This window comes from Equus caballus, chromosome 15 (assembly GCF_041296265.1).
Source record: "Equus caballus isolate H_3958 breed thoroughbred chromosome 15, TB-T2T, whole genome shotgun sequence".
Classification (NCBI taxonomy): domain Eukaryota; kingdom Metazoa; phylum Chordata; class Mammalia; order Perissodactyla; family Equidae; genus Equus; species Equus caballus.
Window position 1 is genome coordinate 85,554,345 of NC_091698.1, and position 21,188 is coordinate 85,575,532.

At 38.2% G+C, this 21,188-nt stretch overlaps 1 protein-coding gene across 7 annotated transcripts in view; it reads right to left on the reverse strand.

Annotated features, from left to right (window-relative positions):
* Positions 1-21,188, reverse strand: part of HADHB (hydroxyacyl-CoA dehydrogenase trifunctional multienzyme complex subunit beta) — a 35,927-nt gene that overhangs the window by 13,607 nt on the left and 1,132 nt on the right. For 4 of the 7 annotated variants that reach the window (XM_070235769.1, XM_001918192.6, XM_005600155.4 and 1 more), the window contains 5 exons: positions 14,685-14,759; positions 14,531-14,575; positions 9,520-9,619; positions 4,857-4,901; positions 1,759-1,858 (listed from right to left, as the gene is read on the reverse strand). In XM_070235769.1, coding sequence (XP_070091870.1) covers positions 1,759-1,858; positions 4,857-4,901; positions 9,520-9,619; positions 14,531-14,575; positions 14,685-14,751 — 357 coding nt within the window. In that variant the 5' untranslated portion in view covers positions 14,752-14,759. Of the gene's footprint in view, positions 1-1,758; positions 1,859-4,856; positions 4,902-9,519; positions 9,620-14,530; positions 14,576-14,684; positions 14,760-19,664; positions 19,691-21,188 lie in introns of all 7 variants that reach the window. The other 3 variants (XM_005600156.4, XM_005600157.4, XM_070235771.1) reach the window with 1 other exon arrangement.

The following is a 21,188-nucleotide window of genomic DNA, read 5'->3' on the forward strand; positions in this document are numbered from 1 at the left end:
GCTGCCCAGTGGGGCAAGTGTAAAAGGCACTCTGGTCGTCATGGCCGGATCCTCATGAGGTCGTTTCTAGCATGTGTTATACCCTTGGCCCCAGCTGACTCTCAAGAGTGAAAGAGCTTTGAATAGAAGTGGTTGCCGGTGAACTCTGTCCACATGCTTCTACTTAAAGTTTGTACAGCTCTCAAGGCAGGCTTAGGCTCTAGACAGTACACTAAGGAGAAACGAGGAAGGTGAGTCTTAGTTAAGTTCAAGAGCAGGGAAATACACTGAGGCTCTTCAGGAAAGGTTGATGGGAGCTCAGCATCAGAGTTGATTTCATATTAGTTAAGATTTCATATTAACATTATTAATAAAGAGAACAGGTACTAAAGAAAATCTCTAGCTAGAAGTTACGTTAGCTTTTAGGTTACAATACAACTTTAGAGAGACATTCTTATAACATGTCCCTCAACTCAATCTTCCCCTGCAGCCACTGCAAAAACTGCCTGGTGGGCAATGCAACTGGTATTAGGAAGGGCAGGGAGAGGGGCTCTACCTCTGTCAGTCAATAGCTGAGATTTGCATAGGGATGTAAAAATTCCAGAAAAAAGTTTAGGGCAAAACACTACGGCTTTAGTGTTAGACTAGAACAGGAATACAGAGGAAATTGAAACAGGTTTAATTTTCGCTTTTTAAGTGCTCTTCTAGGAGTCACTTTGTTTTTTTTCCGAATATAAAAGTTGAAAATGTATTATGAATGGCTTGATGTACTTAGACAGCTGTCACAGTCAACATATTTAGAAATGTGAAGGTCCAGGGAAAAACATAAAAATCAAGAGGGGAAAATAACCTCTTCTTGTTCTTATTTCTTTCCTGCCCACCTTCCAACATACAGCTGATTTTTGTGGGCTTCAGTAATGTCAGGCCGTCAGTAGTTTTAACTTTCACTGACAGGTAAAAAGTGGGGCAGAACAAATACTTTTAGTCCTGCTCATTTTCCCCCCTCTTGGCTGACAGTGACGGACGTCATTGCCCTTACAACTATACTGAACACAGTAAGACGGCAAGCACAGACTAGAAATAAAGAAAATGCTTAGCACACTGAAATGTGCTTTGGAGCCAACTTTATCCAAACAATCACTTTCAAATTGAGACAAAGCCTAGAAGCTGTGTTTGGACTATTCATCATGAAATGCCTGTAGGATGTGTCACAGAAGTTTCAAGGCCTGTCATTATCTCGCTTACCCAATAAACACTACATGGAGCTATGCCAACTAGGGTAAAAGTAAACTCCTGGGAAATCGTTTAAAGAAAAACTGCCCTAAGTGTCATCCAGTCAAAGGCAACAAGTGAATAAGCAAGGCTACCTCCAACAAAAACCATGCTATGAAATAAGTTCTTTGCAAAATGTTGAAATTTTAAGTTAATTAGAAGCCAGAATGCCTAATATTACTAAAAGTCACATCAGCCACACTTTGCCCTAATCTCTATTTTCCTAACATAAGAGATAGATAAATCAACATTTCCCAAACCACCTGAAAGGAGTGATTTGATTTATAGTATAGTAAAAATATATACCAGTATAGAGTACATCATTTGATTTATAATTCTTTTAAATATTCAATAATGTTCATCATTCAAGTTGTAAAGTCACACTTTAAGTCAAACACAACCCTACTTAAGGGATTTTAATAGCTCCTGAAGAGTGAATTCTGTTAGTTGAAATTCAAATTGATTCTCCTCTCAATCTCTAAACAACATAAAGTTTGTTTTACTGACCTCTCTGGCCACATTGCTTGTTTTCACTTCCTGTATAACTGTGCCAAAGATGATATAATCAACAACTTCCTTTGGAACACTGGTCCGATGTAACAAACCCCTGAGAGCAGAAGTCCAGAGGAAAGAGACATTTCACACATCAAGGTAGTGCCATAGATAAGCACTTAAAACACTGTACTTCTTTAAAAAGGTTAACCTTGAATTTACAAGAGCAGAGACAGTATTTTTTCTTAATTCGACAAGCACATGGCACTTTATCAAAGAAGAAATGAACGGAAGAGTTAAAAAGCCAATATTTGATGCTCAATTGGCAATAAGAAGTTAGATAAGAAGAATAAAAAATAATTTGGCATAGGATAAAACGGGTAAGTAAACATAGTAATGTTAGTTGGAACCAAAGTTTTCAGTCAAAACAGAAGAGACAAATAAATCAAAGAGATGAAATAAAATTCCAAGTATGTTAGATTTAAATTTGCAATATCAATATAAATACATGATTTAAATAATACATACATTTTTCTAGTTCTGCCCACTGTTGGAGACTAGAGGCAATAACACTCCAGTATGAATGAGCACATCCTGAACTCGGATGTGGTTTCTAGATGCCATTCCCCATTAAAGGAATCAGAGCTTGTTAAAAAATGACTGGGACCAGGTCTGAGGCAGGGAAAGTGCAAAGAGAACCTCACTGATCTTTTTGTGCCAACATTTAGAAAGCACTTAAAGACTAATGGGACCATATCAAAAACAGGAACACGGGTATACACATTTGTCAAAACTCATCACACTATACCCTTAAAATCTGTGCATTTTATCATATGCAAATTATACCTCAAAAAATAATAATACACTAGGAAACAAAGGGCACACAGGAGCCAACTTGAAGGAGCTCCCACAGATGAAATGTGGAATAATCTGAGCTTCAAAATGAATAATGACTAAGCTTGGCTATAACACAATAAATAAATAAAAATCCCAAAGTCCCCATCGTTAAAAAAAAAAAGGAAAATTGATCCTTACAGGAAAATACCAGCTAATAAATGTAGGAGGAATAATAGAACTAGAAAATCAGAAATTTGTAATCTCAAATATACCAAGTGATTCATGCAAAAAATTATCAATGAATGCTAAAACCATTTGGTGAAAATTGTAGGGGAACAAAATAGTCACATGGCGCTAAGATATCACTTTACACATTACTTGAAATTGCAAAGGGAAAAATGTACCTTTATAATCAAAAGATTTGGCAGTCTGAGCACCGTGACCAAGTGGTTACATTTAGCGTCACGCATCATGTGCCTCTTGATACGATGCAATAGCCATGTGCTTTACCCATGAAGCATTCTTACCAAAAAATGCTTCCCCTGACTCTAATCAGGACTCTAGCTCTAACTTCCAGTTTACAGGAATTTAATAGAGGAAAGTTAAATATTACCACGAGGAAACATCTAGACTATGGGACATTCTACAGGACAGCTGGCTTGGACTTCTCAAAAAGTCATTGTCATGAGGGGGTGGAGGGAGTAACAAAATGTTCTACATTAAAAGAAACTAAAGAGATATATCCATTTGTAATATGAACCTCGACTGCGTCCTGGTTTAGAAAAAAACTATTAGAAGAAAATATATTCTTGGAACCATTGAGGGAGATTTGACAATGAACTGAAGATTAGAAGTTATTATGGAATCATTGTTAGCATCTTAGCTATGCTAACAGTAGCATGGATAGCAGAGAAGGTCCTTATTCTTAGGAGATAAATGCTGAAGTTTTTAGGGCTGAAGTAGCAAGATGTCTGCAACTCACTGACAAATGCTCCAAACTGTATAGATACAGCAAATACGGCAAAATAGTAGCAATTATTAAATCTAGGTGGAGGGTATTTAGGTGTTCACTCTATTATTTTTTCACTTTTATTGTACATTGGACTTTTTTAAAAATAAAAAGTTGAGGAAAAACTTCCAAATCTCTAGCCTGGGACCATAATCAAAAATAGCACCATTATCAGAAGTAAGAAACTAAGCTGGCTTTCGGGAAAAGATACTTTTTATTTTTGATACACTGAGCTTAGGCATCTAAGAAAATCAGTCAAATTTAGAGATTTGGGAGTCCTCTACATAAAAAATAAAGATTAAGTAGATGAGATTTTTCAGGAAAAACAGGTGTACAGAAAAATGCAAAGATCTAGGGATTGAAACTTGTAAAATACCTTTAAAAAAGAGAAAGAGGAAGCATTCCAGTTTTTTAAAAAGTAGAGAAGAGGGGCAGACCCTGTGGCCAAGTGGTTAAGTTCGCACACTCCGGTTTGGCGGCCCAGGGTTTCAACAGTTCGGATCCTGGGTGCAGACATGGCACCGCTCATCAAGCCATGCTGAGGCGGCATCCCACATGCCACAACTAGAAGGACCCGCAACTAAAAATACACAACTATGTCCCGGGGGGCTTTGGGGAGAAGGAAAAATAAAAATCTTTAAAAAAAAAAGTAGAGAAGAATAAGTCAGGAGATGGAAGGAAAACCATAAAGGCATAATATTAAGAAGTCACAGGCAGACAGTTTCAAGTACAGCTGACAGTGCCAAGTGCCATAGAACACAGACACTGCGGCCTGAGCAAAGACTGGTACCTTAGTAACCTCAATGTCATTATGAAGAAAAGCTCCCGAAGTATAGTTACTGTGGAGCAATGGGAATGGGAACATTATGATGAGATTAAGGGGGATTAATGGACAGTGAGAAAAGAGCAGCAACCATTGCTTTCATTCATTTTTAAAGTCGTGCCAGAGTGGAAGAAACAGAACCAGACGGGCAGAAAGATCAATTGAAGAGTTTTTTCAAACTGTGAAAGACCTGTGGCTGGTTGAAGATACAAAGGCAAAGCATCAACGGAAAATGAATGAGATAATGCCTTCCATTCACCAGCTGCTTGAATTTGTGTAGCACATCCAGCTAAAAGGAAGAATAAATGAATCTTATAAAGGCTAGTATGTGTTTTTTCACCACATAAAAGTTAATATATCCTAGTTACGGAATTTAAATTAAAGATGATATTTCAAGTGCAAAAACTGGAGAAAAGTGCTTTTATTAAAACTGCATTTACTTACAAAAGTGCTGCTCTAGCCACATCATGTGGCATCAGGTCTTTATATCTGGGGAAAGAACGTAAATAATTTAAACCATTAGCTGAGAGCTTTAATAAAAAACGTGTTTCATTCCATTTGAAATACCCAAACAGATCATCTAACATGCTGTTGCAAATGCACTTAATTTTACTAAGGCAGTCCATCGTTTCAAACAAAGAAATTATGTGACTTTGCTATTTGTCATCCTTAAAAATCCAGCAAGTCTTAACTCCTACTGTGCTGGCTAAGAATCTAACAAAAATGTTACCCAATATCTTACTGCTCAGCATGACATTTGTTAAATATTCTTTAAAACTAAATATTAAATATCCTAAATAAAATTAAATATTAAACATTATAAATATAAAAATTCTAAATAATACTAAATATTCCATATTCTTTAAGATTTTTAAAAAATATATTATTTATTTTGTGATGCCTAAAGGGACATGAGGGATGTACTTTTTAAGAAACTGTGTTTTGAAGTAATTTGAGATTTACAAAAGAAATGGAAGACAGAACAGCATTCTTGTACACACTTTACCCTACTTCCTCTAAAGTTAATATCCTTACATAGTCGTGATGCATTTGTCAAGATTAGGAAATTAACAGTGGCACAATGCTACCACTAAGCTACTAACTTTATCTGGATCTCGCCAGTTTTTCCACAAACACCCTTTTACTTTCCTGTTCCAGGATCCAACCCATGCATTTAGCTGTCATGCCTCCTTAGTTTCCTCCAATCTGTGCATTTTCTGTCTTTCCTTGTCTTTCATGACCTTGATACTTGAAGACTAGGGTTACGGATTTGGGGGAAGAATATCACAGAGGTAAAGTGTTCTTCCCATTGCTTCCTATCAGGGTATACGTGAGATCAACATGACTTATTACTGGTGATGTTAACTTGATCATTCGGTTGCAGTGGAATCTGCCAGTTTTCTCCACTATTTTCCCCTTTCTGTATTCAATTTATTCGAAGTGAGTCACTAGCCCAGCCCTCACTCAAGGAAAAAAGAATTAAGCTCCACTTCCCAGTGGAAGAAGTAACAAAGAATTTGTGGACACGTTAAAATCATCAAGTAATTAATAAATACTATGGAGGAGAGAGTTTGAGGCTATGTAAATATCTTGTTTATTCCTAACATTTCACACCCACTAATTTTAGCATTCATTTGCAGATCTTGCTTGCAGCAATTATTACTGTGGTGTTCTAACAGTGATTTATTTATTTTCCTCATTCCTTTTATATTTATTAATTGAAGTTCTTCTGAAAGAAGATTTATCCTTTCTTTCTCATTTATTTAGTCAATCACTTATTTATATCAGATTGGACTTGTGGATATTTATTTTACTCTGGGTTATAATGTAATACTATTGTAATTTATTTTATTGATCAAATCGTTCCAGCTTTGGTCAGTCACTGCAGCTATATCAGATTGGTCTTGTGTCCTTGTGACATGTCTCCATTTTTCCTTTTTTTTTTTTTTAAGCACTTCTTTACATTCTGGCACTACAAGATGCGTAGGTTTTTTTTCTTTTTTCTTTTCTTTTTTTTTTTGAGGAAGATTAGCCCTGAGCTAACTGCTGCCAATACTCCTCTTTTCACTGAGGAAGACTGGCCCTGAGCTAACATCCATGCCCATCTTCCTCTACTTTATATGTGGGATGCCTACCACAGTATGGCCTGCCAAGTGGTGCCATGTCCGCACCCGGGATCTGAACCAGCGAACTCTGGGCCACTGAAGTGGAATGTGTGCACTTAACCACTGCACCGCCAGGCCAGCCCCATCGTGTTGTATTTTCTTTGGCCCAGACCTAGTCATTCTTCTGGGGAGCACTGGTTCCTTGCATTGAAGGATGGTGTTTAGAAACCAAGATCTAGATGTGAATTCTATTTGCTTGTTTAAATGTCAAAAATAAATTCCCTTGGGGCTGGCCCAGTGGCACAGTGGCTAAGTTCACATGCTCTGATTGAGCAGCCCAGGGTTCGCAGGTTTGGATCCTGAGTACAGACTTGGCACTGCTTGTCAAGCCATGCTGTGGCGGTGTCCCACATAAAATAGAGGAAGACTGGCACAGATGTTAGCTCAGGGCCAATCTTTCTCACACACAAAAAACCAAAAACTAACTAACTAACTAAATTCCCTTTATTTTTAAGTCAGAGATTTTAACCACTGGATTGAGAAGAAGATTCATTCTTTAAGTTCCTGAAAATTAAAACTTAATAATCTAGGGGCCGGCCCGGCGGCACAGCGGTTAAGTTTGTACGTTCCACTTCAGCGGCCTGGGGTTCACCGGTTCAGATCCCGGGTGTGGACATGGCACCGCTTGGCAGGCCATGCTGTGGTAGGCATCCCACATATAAAGTGGAGGAAGATGGGCAGAGATGTTAGCTCAGGGCCAGCCTTCCTCCGCAAAAAGAGGAGGATTTGCAGCAGATGTAGCTCAGGGCTAACCCTCCTCAAAAAAGAAAAAAAAAAATTAATAATCCAGAAATGCTTTTATTTCACTCTGAATCACAGAAGAATCATCAGCAGTTCTCCAAATCTTTCATAGGTAAAACCAGTTCTTTCAAATTTAGAACAGATTAATTTGGGAAAAAGTTGCGTGTCAATTTGAAAATGCCCAAGTCATAACTTATTTATCATTTTATCATCTTTATTCTCACGCTCCTACATCCTTCTCTACCAGGATGACTGGAAGACTCCACGTTCCACTTCTGCAGTCTATTCTTAGCAGTGTTTCCAAGCGCCCTCTGCCTCTAAGAACCTGGTCTTCCAAACATCGCTCAAGTTGAAAGCAAAGTTTCTTCAAATTAAACAGAAAAAGATCTTTTTCCACCTAGAAAATGATCTTCAATTATAGAAGACTTATTTGCCACCTCAGTCATAACATCAATAATATGACTAAACTATTTGTCTTCTTTATAAATTCTTCCCTCTATATTATTTTTTAGTCACTTTTGTTCTTTATAGGAATATTGCCTTAAAATTTTTATTCTTTCTTCCCTGTTAACTATAACTTCTTACACTACTCAAAGTTTTCCTCTTCTCTGTACCACTAAATTGCTCATGAACTTTGTCTTCTTTCTCAACTAGAATCCTGAGCTAAACTAAAACACAACAATAAACAACGATAAAAGGAACAAACCCCATACCAATGTGAATATCTCAAATCAAACTCCAGGAAAATACTAATTATCAAAGAAAATGTTTAAATAAATGATCTGATTGTATGTACATTTTTAATAGTAAAACAGCTGAAATCAAACATCTACATAGTACACAAACAGCCCTCCCAAAAAAATGGTCTTCTTAGCCTAAAATGTTCTTCTGCGGATGGAACTTTCTTTTATTACCCTGCCGCTGCCGAGCACAAGGAGGACCCTATCTCTTCGCTTTCCTGCTGCTCAAGCTTCAGATTCTTATTCTTACTGCTGTTGTGTCAGCACAGGAAAGAGATCATAGACTGAAACGTTGTTAAATGGGTTACTATGTTGAGAAAAGAGGATGAATGACACTTCACTACTTTCTTACAGCATTACCTCTATAAGAAAATACTCTCTAAGTACTAAACCAGCTGTTGAAAAACAAACGTTTACTGTTTGTGTATGTATGTGTACACAAACACCCAGGCACACACGCAGGTGAGCATCTTCCACAAGCGATGCCACACTGCTCTGGGCCTTGCTTTTTATACTTAACGTATCTTCAAGACCTTTCCATATTAGTACATAAAAGGTTTCATTATTTGCGCAGATGCCTAAAAACATCCTCAGCATGTTTTTAAGTTAGTGACTGCTTGTCCAAGATACAAACATCAAAACAATCTAAAAAGAATAGAACTAATGTTTCATTTAGTTTGAACCTAGTTACCAAAGTCCACTATCGGCTTTTGGACAGATTTGGCCTCACTTTGGGACAGAAAATGATTAGAAAAGGCTAAGGAGAACAGCAGTTTGGTTCTGGGGAGTTTTCCGGCTGGTCTACGATCATTCTGGTTCCATACACTTGGGGTTGTGCTAAGCCAGGGATCTGGACCAGCCCTGTCAAGTCCAATTCTGATAATTTCCAGAAGGCCAAAGCAGTGGATTACAGGCTCTTCAGAATGCCATGGGCCCACATCCTCACTATTCAAACTTCCAAGGAGGCAGAAACAATGTACTTATCTCCAAACAAGGAAAGGATATCTCTGTTGGAAGCAAGGCTATCTGGACCCACACCAGGTTTTCAAAATAGGTCTGGTTCAAGCTAGCACTACACTAGGCTCGTTCATGAGAAAGGACGAAAAACAAATTCTGCCGTATTATTTCACTGGTGGCTTGACTTATTCTGTATTAATTTCATGGAAATGCTACCTGTATATTGGTCCACTAACAATATATTACCTACTGGGTTACATTTACAAAGACCATTTTTGAAAGTGCCTTAAAATAAGGAATAAATAAACTATCAAGTGATGAATGTGTTAATTTACTTGATTGTAGTAACCATTTCACAATGTATGCAGATATTAAATTATCATTTTGCCCACCTTAAAAAAAAAATCACATTGTATAACCTAAATATATACCATTTTTATTTGTCAATCGTACCTCAAAAGCTGGCACAGAAAGGAATGAATAACACAATCACATCATACTTACGAAGTGCCTGACAGTAAGAATGGAGTGCGCACACCATCCACCACCACCACGTTCCTTATGTTGGGTTTGGCTAAGGTCTTCTTTGATTTGGTCTGGGCAGCTTTAAGATAAAGTTCAAAGAACTACTGTTTAAAATATATGAAATCAGATGACTTTTTACATTTTTAATGATAGATATTCTAAAAAGAATTCTATCATTCAATGCCAAGTTGCACTTGCCAGTTAGCAAACCACTTCAATATTTAAAAAAAAAAAAAAAAAAAGCTAAGAAATTGACTACTATTTAAAAAGTTTCCAGATAATATTTAAGGTAAATAGAGATTATACCCAACGATGAGGGTATTTATACCATTAACAAAATTATTTTTATCAAGTATTTGAAAATGTATCACATTGAAAGCAACCAATTTGATACTTAAGTCTGCCCTTAATATTAGAAGTTCCAATAACTAATGTTATTCACTCTTCACATAACTTGATATTCTTGCCTTTCTATGTAGACATAAAAGCCATTTGGTTGATGACGATTGTTGTTCTACAAAAACCTAGACTGCTTCCTGATTCTGTTTGGCTTAATTTGCCCAGTTATTTTCTAACATCAAAAGAGCCACTTTCCTCTAATTTTTTTTTTTTTTTTTTTTTTTTAAGGATTGGCACCTGCGCTAACAACTGTTGCCAATCTTTTTTTTTTTTTTTTCCTGCTTTATTTCCCAAACCCCCCTGGTACATAGTTGTATATCTTAGTTGCAGGTCCTTCTAGTTGTGGGATGTGGGACGCCGCTTCAACGTGGCCTGACGAGCGGTCCCATGTCCGCGCCCAGGATCCGAACCCTGGGCTGCCGCAGCGGAGCGCGCGAACTTAACCACTCGGCCACGGAGCCGGCCCCTTTCCTCTAATTTTTTTAAAGAATAAAACAGGAATATAGGCTTGTGGAAAAAAATAAATAAATAAAAAGAAAAAGTAAACAATACTAAAATATGGAGAATAAAAACTCAAGTTCCCTCTTCATGCCTTCCCTTGTTACCTTATTTCCCTCCCAGAGATGGATACTACTAATTCGGTGTATATACTTTTTTTTAAAGATTGGCACCTCTGCTAACATCTATTGCCAATCTTCTTCTTTTTATTTTTTCCCTTCTTCTTCTTCCCAAAGCCTCCCAGTACATAGCTGTATATTCTAGTTGGAGGTCCTTCTGGTTGTGCTGTGTGGGATGCCGCCTCAGCATGGCCTGATGAGCGGTACTAGGTCTGCGCCCAGGATCCGAACCCGTGAAACCCCGGGCCGCCAAAGTGGAGTGCACAACTTAACCACTCGGCCCCGGGGCCGGCCCCTGGTGTATATACTTTTAAATCCTCTTTATTTTAATGCATGTGCCTGCATACACTTGTGTGTTATGGATACTCTTTTGACTTAACACAACTCAAAGATCTTTCCAAGTTAGTATATCTAAATCCATCACATTCTTTTCTTGTTGTTAATGCTGGAATTCACCTTCTAGCATCACTCCTTCATTATCAGAGACAGAGAAAAATCCTAAATTGTTGGGAATAAAATTTTAACAATCACCTTACCACACTCACTAACATCATAGAGAACTATTTATGATAAATATCTACAACCAACTTGAAGGAAATAGTAGTCAAAGCTAAGAGTCAAGATAAAATGGGGTACAAAGACTCTCCTGGCAGCTCTAACAGAGATGTGTTGGTGAAGGAGATAAAGACAACATGGAGATAAGTGAGGAGACTGTGGCAAACCCAAGTATGCGGTGTTAAGGGCCGGGATAAGGGCAGTAGCAATGTGAATGGAAAGGAAGGGACCAATACAAGAGACTGCATAAAGGAAAACCAGGTATCCTAGTGATCAACCAGATATGGAAAGAAAGGGAAACAGGAAGCAGGATTATAAAGGAAGCTTAGAGACTAAGAAAACCTAGCTACTCTACACAGAGTAAGAACTGGTTTTGGAAGAAAGGTGACTTCATTTTTAAACAGGCAACTTTAAGGTGACAGAGAGACATCCAAGAGGACGCATTCATTTGACAGGAAGCTACAGATGCAAAACTAAGGCTCAGAAGAGAAGTGAAGTGTAGACAGGAGAGCCATGAGATATCTGAAGTTTAGAACACACAATAAAAGCAGAGACCTATTTTGCAGCGCCTGTTCACCCACAGCCCCCTCTAAAGGGAGCTGCCCTGCTTACAGTCTCTGCCAAAGGGCTAGTCATAGATGCCATGTCCCTAAGCTTACAGCCAAAGGTGATTAAATTCAGGCTGGGAACTGGACCACCAAACGTCAATCCACCGAGTAGTCTACCCAGGAACTCAGGTCATCTACCTACAAGTGATAAGCTGTGCCAGTCTTAGGAATCTAAGCATAGAAGCCTGGAAGAAACGCCAATAAGCTGAAGCTGAAAGGATGTCATGAGGAGGAACCAGGGTGATGGTAAACTGAAGTCATTTGTAGAGTTATGGGGCAGCAAAAACCCTGAGTAAGCAAAGAAGCTAGCAAGAAGAGTGAAGAAGGATACAAAGAGAAGCAGAAAGGCCAGGAAAATGACCCACCACATGGTGCACAAGAGAGAAAAGTAGCTGGCCCCTGGGGCTGCTTAGTTCCTAACATCTTCCCAGTTGTACATATGAGCCCTCTTATCCTTGAGTGGCTAAGTAGTGTTACAATAAAGACACTTGGCTTTGTGATCTCCCCCCATTTGGAGGGCAGAGAGATGTGTGCATATATAGACAGATGTAAATATAGAGAGAGAGAGAGAGATAGAGTCATTGAATCATCAAAATTTCCATCTGACACGTACATTTCCAGTCCATCTGATGACTGAAAACATCAATAAATCCTGCATCCCTCTATTCATATTCCTTCATCCTAACAGCTCTGTTAAGCAGGGATAGTCACATGAGCTTCAAGAGGAATTAGTTATAAAATTACCGCAACCTAAAACCTGTTCAGCACAGGCACATGCCCGCTTCCTCCCCTCAAATCAGCTGGTCACATTCCTCTGTCTTATTACGAGCCTTCCTGCACCACTATCATCAGTGTTAACACAAATCACTTGTAGGACAGTGCAGGGCTACTAACAGGCTTAAGTCTCACAAGGGCTTACAATACAAGTGGGGAGATAGAAACATACAAAAACAGTTAAAGAGCAGCATAAAGAACACTCTAAATGCCAGATAAATTCTTTCCCTTTGTTGGTATTCAGGATGACCTTCCCCCAGTTGGCAAGAATCAGGTCTATTTGTCTAACTGCAAACCATGGGCCTGGGTAAACATCAGAATTAGGGAAAAGGTGAAATGAGATAAAAGGACTAATTCTTTGTGAGGCTAATAGAAATCTATATTCTAGTTAGAATTTAGAGGCCACAGGAAATATATTTGTTATATAACAACATGAAATTTCTCTAGTTTGATTAGGCAACAGACCTCTGAGAATATACTATATGTAAAACAACATAACAATATCGTCTTGCACTTTTGTTGAGTTTACTGTTGTCAAAGTGCTTCAGGATACCTTCATAACTATTTGAGGTTAACAAGACCAGAATTATTATTCTTTTTTAGACAAAGAAACTAAAGCACAGGGAAGAAAAGTGACCAGTTCAAGGCAACACCATCCAGAAAGAGATAGAAGTGGAATGAAGTAGAGGTCTTCTGCATCCTGGTAAGATGCTTTTTCTATTAAGTTATTATCCAAGTAGAAATATCATAATAAAACCAAAATCAGAAGTCATAGGTCAATAAAGGACCCGGGCAAGGAGAATAATGGTACAAAATTGTCAGAATTGTTTTTAGCACTGGCCAGTGAAGATACCTATGACAAATAAAAATGGCAAGCAATAGGATATATAGGAGTATATGAGGAAGCCATTTGGTATAAACCTAATTCGGCCTGACTTCTTTTTTTTCCCTCCAAAAGGGCCTGACTGGCTATTGAGCATGCATTGCATATCTGCTTAGACATTTCCTATGGCCAGCACAAAGGCCCTTGAGATAAAGATGCAACTTCCCCCCCCACCCCCGACATTAGCATTTTTCCTTAGGCTAGGAACTGATTGCTGCACTCACCTCCCAGCTCACCTGTGACCACCCAGCTGGAGACAACAGACTGCCACCCTGCTGTGTTCACCAAGACAGAAGATCTACCTGCTATTTCCATCAATTGCTGTGCCGACAGAGTAGTCTCTCGCGACTATTGTAAAAGGGACATTCCAATCATATGTGAAACATCCCCTTTGAGGGTATATAATGACCCTGTATACCCCCCCACCTCTTTGGAGTGCTCTGTTCCTTTGTGGAAAGACTCTCCCGGGTTATAATCCTCAGATTTAAGCTCAGAATAAACTCACCCAAATTTTCATTTATAGATTGGATATGGATTATTTTCGTCGACACCTACCTACAGCAGGTCCTACAAAACAATGTATTCAACAGTGAAGAAGTCTAATTCATTGGGTTTACTAAGGGTCTAAATGACCATATAAAATCAACATGCTTCCTTACTCTTCCATTTCATATTGACTAAACAATCTTCTTTATTAACTAGTTCCCCAGTCACCCCTATTTCAGAAATAGGTCTTCTTGTATATGGGATAAGAAGATAGTCATTAACAGAGAAGCCTGTCACTAATTAGCAATTTAAAAAGTTAACTTTTGGCTCCATAAGTCTCAAGAGTGTTTGTAAGCAAATCATCTCCAAGACTGACAGCCAGTGGGTGAATAAACAGACCAGCAAAGTTCATGGAACCTTCATGACTCCACCAGGTTCCAAATCCCAGAAAGCAGCCTCCTACCAACAGCCTCCAGCCCAGCCCTACACACCCTACACTATGTAACATCATTATCAATTGGCTCTATATTGTTTCAATTTGAAGGCAACATGTTCACGCTGCTCACAAAAAGGGGAGAACTAGTAAATTAGTTTGGAATTTATTCAGAATTCACAAATCTAGACTCTAACATTTAAATCAGAAATGTTTATTTTACAAATTACTGTACCTGGGGTAGCTCGTAGCTGGGAGGAACAGCTCAGAGGTCTTACAGCTGGAAGACAAAATAAAATGTTTACAAAAAGCAATACAATTCAATGGCCGTGTAAGATGCTTATAAACCCAAATCTAATCTTAAAACCGAAAGAACAAATTAAACTTACAAAATCTGAGGGCCCATTTTGATGTACTGGGAAGATTTTTAAAAGTGTAAGTCAAGATGGAAGTCATTCTGAAATCTAGAAAGAGAAGAACAAAAATACATCCTGGGTTATTTGAACAATTCGTAGCTTACAGTGTAGTCTATGATCTCTGATAACCTCATCCATGGCTACTACAAAATACTGTAAAATTTAATCTATTACCAACTATCCTTCCTCTAATAATAATATTAATATAGCTACGTTGACATAGCTTTCATAGCGTGCAAACCACTATTCTAAGGACTAACTCATCTATTCCTCACAACGACCTGTGGAGTAGGCATAATTATTACACCCTTTGTCAGAGATGAGAAAACCGAGGCACAGACGGTTTGAGTCACCTGCTCAAAGACCCACAGCTAGTAAGAGGCAGAGCTGGGATTTGAAGCCAGGCAGTCTAGCCCCCGAGTCTGTGCTCTTCTCTAGGGCCAAAGGAGTAGAGAGACTGCTGGACGTGGTCATGAAGCCACCAATTAATATCCTGATTTTGTATTTGGAGGGAATATACACTAAAGTGTTCAGGGATGGCGAGGTACCATGTCAGCAACTTAATCTCAACTGCTATAAGAAAAAAATTTCATAGACTACACTTACTGCTTTTTATAAGCTGGATATTACTTCAACAAAATAAAAACTTGAAAAATATTAAAACCCTATATGTTAAAAAAATACTTATAATATATTAACTACTTTCCCTCTCAAACGGCTAAACTCCTAAAAATGTGTTCCTACAAATGAGTAAGAAGAAAATGAGCAAAGGTTATGAACAGATTGTTCACAGAAATAGAAATACAAGCGACTCTTAGATATGTGAAAAGATGTTTAATCTCACTCATAAGAGAAAAGCAAATGAAAACCACACAGAGATACAATTTTTGACCTGTCAAATTGGCAGACTCAAAGGTTTGATATATATTGTGTAGGTAAGAGCATGCACATATAGGCACTCTCATATACTGCTGCTGAGTGTAAATGGCGCAGTGTTTATAGAGGGCAATTTGGCAATTAGCTATCAAAATTGTGACCGCACCTAACTTTTCATCTAGCAATTCCACTTCCACGAATTTACTTTGTGGATGGTACTTACACATTTGTCACTGTAATAAAAAAGATTACAACAACCAATAAATAGTGAATTTATTAAATAAATCATGCTGCAACCACCCAATGAAATATTATATAGCCATAAAAAATAAATGATTATGTACCAATATGGAGCCATTTCTAAACTGTATTAAGTGAAAAAACAAGGTGCAAAATAGTGCGTACAGCTGTCAAAAAGAGGAAAAATAATATATACATTTTCTGGAATCTGTATAAAATATCTCTGGAAGTAGAAATAAGCTGTTAAAAACTGTTGGCTAGAAGGAAGGAAATTGAATAACTAGGGTACAGGGTGTAAGGAAGACGTCATTATACAAATTTTGTAATTTCTCAATTTTGAAACACGTTTTAACTTTAAAAAAAAAAGATAAGAGGGCCGGCCCCATGGCCCAGTGGTTAGGGTCACGTGCTCCGCTTTGGCGGCCCAGGGTTCGCTGGTTCGGATCCTGGGCTCGGACATGGTGCCGTTCATCAAGCCACGTGAGGCGGCATCCCACGTGCCACAACTGGAAGGACCCACAACTAAGGTATACAACTATGTACTGGGGGTATCTGGGGCGAGGGAGCAGAAAGAAAAAAAAATAGAAGAAGACTGGCAACAGTTGTTAGCTCAGGTGCCGATCTTTAAAAAAAAAAAAAAAAAAAGATAAGAATAAACTGGCAAGATTTGCCTATAAAGGCTATGGTAGCCAGCCTCCAAGATGGCCTCCAATAATCTTTACCTCTTGGTATTCATACACTTGTATTTGTATAATCGGCTCCCATTGTACCACAGTTGGTCAGTGTAAACAAAAGAATCCTTCAGATGTGATAAGTACTTCTGAGACTAGGCTATAAGAGATTCTGCAGCTTCTATCTTGGTCTCTCTCTCAGATCACTCAGTCTAGGGGAAGGCAGTGGGCACATCTCAAGGAGCCCTATGAAGAGGACCACGTGTCGAGGAACTGACGCCTCCTGCCAACAGCCATGTGAATGAGTCTGGAAGGAGATCCCTGAGCTCAGGCAACCTTTCATGACAACAGCCCTGGCCAACATTCCAACCAAAACCTCATGAGAAACTCTAAGTTAGAACAACTCAGCTAAGTTGCCCCTAAATTCCACACCCTTAGAAACTATACGAGATAAATATTTATTGTTTTTTGCTGCTAAATTTTGGGGTAAGTTTTTACACAAATACAACAGATAATATAAAAGCCTTGTTTAATTTCTCCTGGATCTTTATAGACTAAAAAGAAGATGACCTATGGTTTCGAAAAAGAAAAGAAAATCACATTTTCCCAATGTGGATTGGAAGGAGATGGAGGAATCTACGCTCTAGGCTCACCAGCATAGGGATATCCAAGGGATTCTGGCTAGGGAGACAAAAAGCAGCCCGTGAGATGGGCACCACTATTTCCAGAAGCCACATATGATGCGGCATGAGTCCCTTAAGTAAAATTCACCTTGAAATAAAATTTATGAAAATAGTCAAGAAAATACTGATGAAGAAAGAGGGGGAGCTTGCTCTAATAGATATCAAAACTTTCCATAAAGCACCAATCATTAAGCAGTAGCCAGCCCTGAGCCTAGTGGTTATGACTCGTTGCTCTCACCACCTTGGCCCAGGTTCTTTGCCCAGTCAGGAAACCACACCACCGTCTATCCATTGTCCTACTGTGGCAGCTGCATGTTGCTGTCATGCTGAAAGCTATGTTATCAGTATTTCAAATACCAGCAGGGTCACCCATGGTGGACAGATTTCAGGAGAGCTTCCAGAGTAAGACAGACTAGGAAGGATGTGGCCAGCCATTTCCGAAAAAACTGGCCATGAAAACCCTGTGAATGGCAGCAGAGCATTGTCTAATATAGCACCGGAAGTTGAAAGGATGGTGCAAAAAGACCGGGAAGGGTTCTGCTCTGCTGTACACAGGGTTGCTAAGAACTGGAATCAGAATCTGCTAGAGGGCACTAACAACAAATTAAGCAGTGCAATTCTGGCACAGAAATAAAAGAAACTAGTCAACAGAACAGGAAAGTAAGTTCAGAAGCATACTCATGTATGAGAATTTAGTAACAGCAGTAATACTATTAATACTAAATAACACTAGTAATAATAAAGATAACATTTCAAATAAGTGAGAGAAAGATGAATTATGGCTAACTATTCAGAAAAAAATTTAGGTTCATTGCTCATACCATAAGTACAAATAAATTCCAGATGAATTAATCTAAAAATATATATGTATATATTTTTTTAAAGGTTTTTTGACTTTTTTTTTAAAGATTTTTTTATTTTTTCCTTTTTCTCCCCAAAGCCCCCCAGTACATAGTTGTATATTCTTCGTTGTGGATCCTTCTAGTTGTGGCATGTGGGATGCTGCCTCAGCGTGGTCTGATGAGCAGTGCCATGTCCGTGCCCAGGATTCGAACTAACGAAACACTGGGCCGCCTGCAGCAGAGCGCACGAACTTAACCACTCGGCCACGGGGCCAGCCCCTGTATATTTTTTTTTTGAGGAAGATCAGCCCTGAGCTAACATCTGCTGCCAATCCTCCTCTTTTGCCAAGGAAGACCGGCCCTGAACTAACATCCATGCCCATCTTCCTTTACTTTATTTATATGTGGGACACCTACCACAGCACGGCCTGCCAAGCGGTGCCATGTCTGCACCCTGGATCTGAACTGGTGAACCCAGGGCTGCCGAAGTGGAACGTGTGCACTTAACCGCTCTACCACTGGCCCAGCCCCCAATTTTTTAACTGTAAACATACTAGAAGATATCAGAAAACATTTTTATAATCTCAGATAGGAAAAGGCTTCCAACATATGGCACAAAATCCAGAGGCCATAATGGAAAAGAACTAATAGACCTGATTACATAAACATTTATAATATCTACACAGCAAAAGATACTAAAGTTAAAAGGCAAACAACCGATTCAGAGAAAATGCATGTAATATGTAAAACAGACAAAGGATTAATACCCATAATCTATAAAGAACTACAAATTCTAGGAGAAAGAGAAACCATCTATAATGGAATCTGTGGTTTCCATCCCAATATCCATTTCACCCCGTTATGTAGTTGCCAAATGTGGTTTACACAGGACTGAATCTAGCTCACCTCCAGGGTTTAAACCGGTCAGAACAATCTCATTCTCTCTGCCATTCGTTAGCTCAGGGAACAAGACCTAAAGCAATCATGCATGGTATTGCCTCAACCCCTGGTATGGATTGAGGGAGGGTCTAGTCAGTCTGACATTTAAGTCTTCTGCCTGGAATTCTGAAACACAAATTTTTCCTTCTGAGGTTTGGCACAGCAACAGCAGTTTGCAAAGAGCAAAAAACCTACCATAAGGATAAAGCTGACCCCAAAAGAGGACAGAGCTGAGAATTTCAGAAAAATAAATGAGAGCCCTGATTGAATCGTATCTGAACCCTATCCTCCGGCTGTGCTTTTCAGCTCTCAGTCAATAAATCCCCTTTAATAAACCAATTTGAGTTGAATTTTGTTATTTGCAACTGAAAGGCTCCCTCCCCTGATACATAATGAGCAAATGAGCAATTCATAGAAGAAATTAAAATGTCAAATAATCAAAATTTTAAACGTTGAACCTCACTAATAATTTTTTTAATTAAAACAAGGCATCATTTTGGGGTTATCAGATTGGCAAAAATTAAAAATACAGCTAATACATAATTCTACCAAGAATGGATCTAACTAAACAGGCACTTTCATATACAGTTGATAGAAGTGTAAACTGCTAAGGCCGTTTTGGAAGGCAATTTTTAGTTATCTATCAAAATCTGCACTATGATTATGCTAAACGAAATAAGCCAGACAGAGAAAGAACAATACCTTATGATTTCACTTACATGTGGAATCTAAAAAAACAAAACAGAAACACACTCATAATACAAAGAACAAATCAGTGGTTGCTACAATGGAGGGGAATGGGGGATGGGTGGAGGAGGTGAAGGAGATTAAGAGGTACAAACTTCCGGTCATAAAATAAACATCACGAGGACGTAATGCACAGCATAGGGAGTACAGTCAACAATACTGTAATAACTTTGTATGATGACAGATGATTACTAGTTTTATGAGGGTGATCATTTTGTAATGTAAATAAATGTTGAGTCACTATGTTGTACACCTGAAAATAATATAATATTGTATGTCAACTATACTCCAATAAATTTAATTCACCACATTTACAAAAAAAAAAAATCTGCACTATGAATTTATGAGCCCAATAATTCCTCTTATTGGTCTTCAACCTGTAGAAATATTCAAGATGTATGTGTAGCATACATAGATCTCTAGCCCATAGAAATACTCAAGATGTCCACTGCAGCATTGTTTACATTTGTGGAAAACTGGAACTAACCTAAATCAATAGGAAATAGTTAAATAAATTATAGTACAAACATACCATGAAATACTGTTCAGCAGTTTGGGGGGAAAAAAAGAAACAATGATACACATGCATATACTGACATGGAAAGATGTCTACAATATATATTAAATGAAAAAGCAAGTTGCAGAACAATATATACAGTAAGACTCCATTTTATGACAGAAAGAGAGAAAAGAAAGTCCATAAAGCTATGAGTCTATATGTGGAAGGGATAATGAGAGATTTTCATTTTGTACTCTTTTGTCTTCTTAAATTATTTTTTATAAGAGCATTTCATTTTTTATCTACAGTATAATTCTAGTTTTCTTTAAAATTGACCTAAATGGTTTTATATAGATATACAAAAATATACAAATGCATAAAAAATGTCCAGAAAAATACACAGCAAATGTTAACAGTAGTTATCTCTGGGTGGTGGAATTATAGGTGTATTTATTTTCTTTAGACTTTTCATAGTTTCTGAAAAAAAATTACACAGAATATATATTCCTTCAACAACTAATAAAAAGTAGAGAGAGATTTCAAAAGAAAGAGGGACTAAGCAATCAACTCTGGGAGGGTTGACCTTTACTGTCATTTTCTCTGAGCTTTAGGAAATAGACATTCTGACTCAAGTATTTAAGAGTAAGGAAATTCTAGGGTAGGGAAGGCTTGAGTAGGGTGTGGAACTATGGGAAGATGCATGAAGTTGCAGGCATCTGGGAACAAAGGAAAGGAGAAGGGGTTAGGCAAGCAATGAAAGCAGAATGGAGTGGCTCTTCCAGCTCATTACTACATTATCATTAAGACACAACGTAATGGGTAAAAGCTGACTCTAAAGCCTGACTGTTTAAATCCAAATCATGGCTCCACCCTAGCTGTGTGACCTTAAAGAAGTTACTTAACCTGTCTTTGTCTTAGGAGTAAGATATAGATAATTCACCTGTAAGGTGAATTTGTTAGATACATATAATTCGAGTACC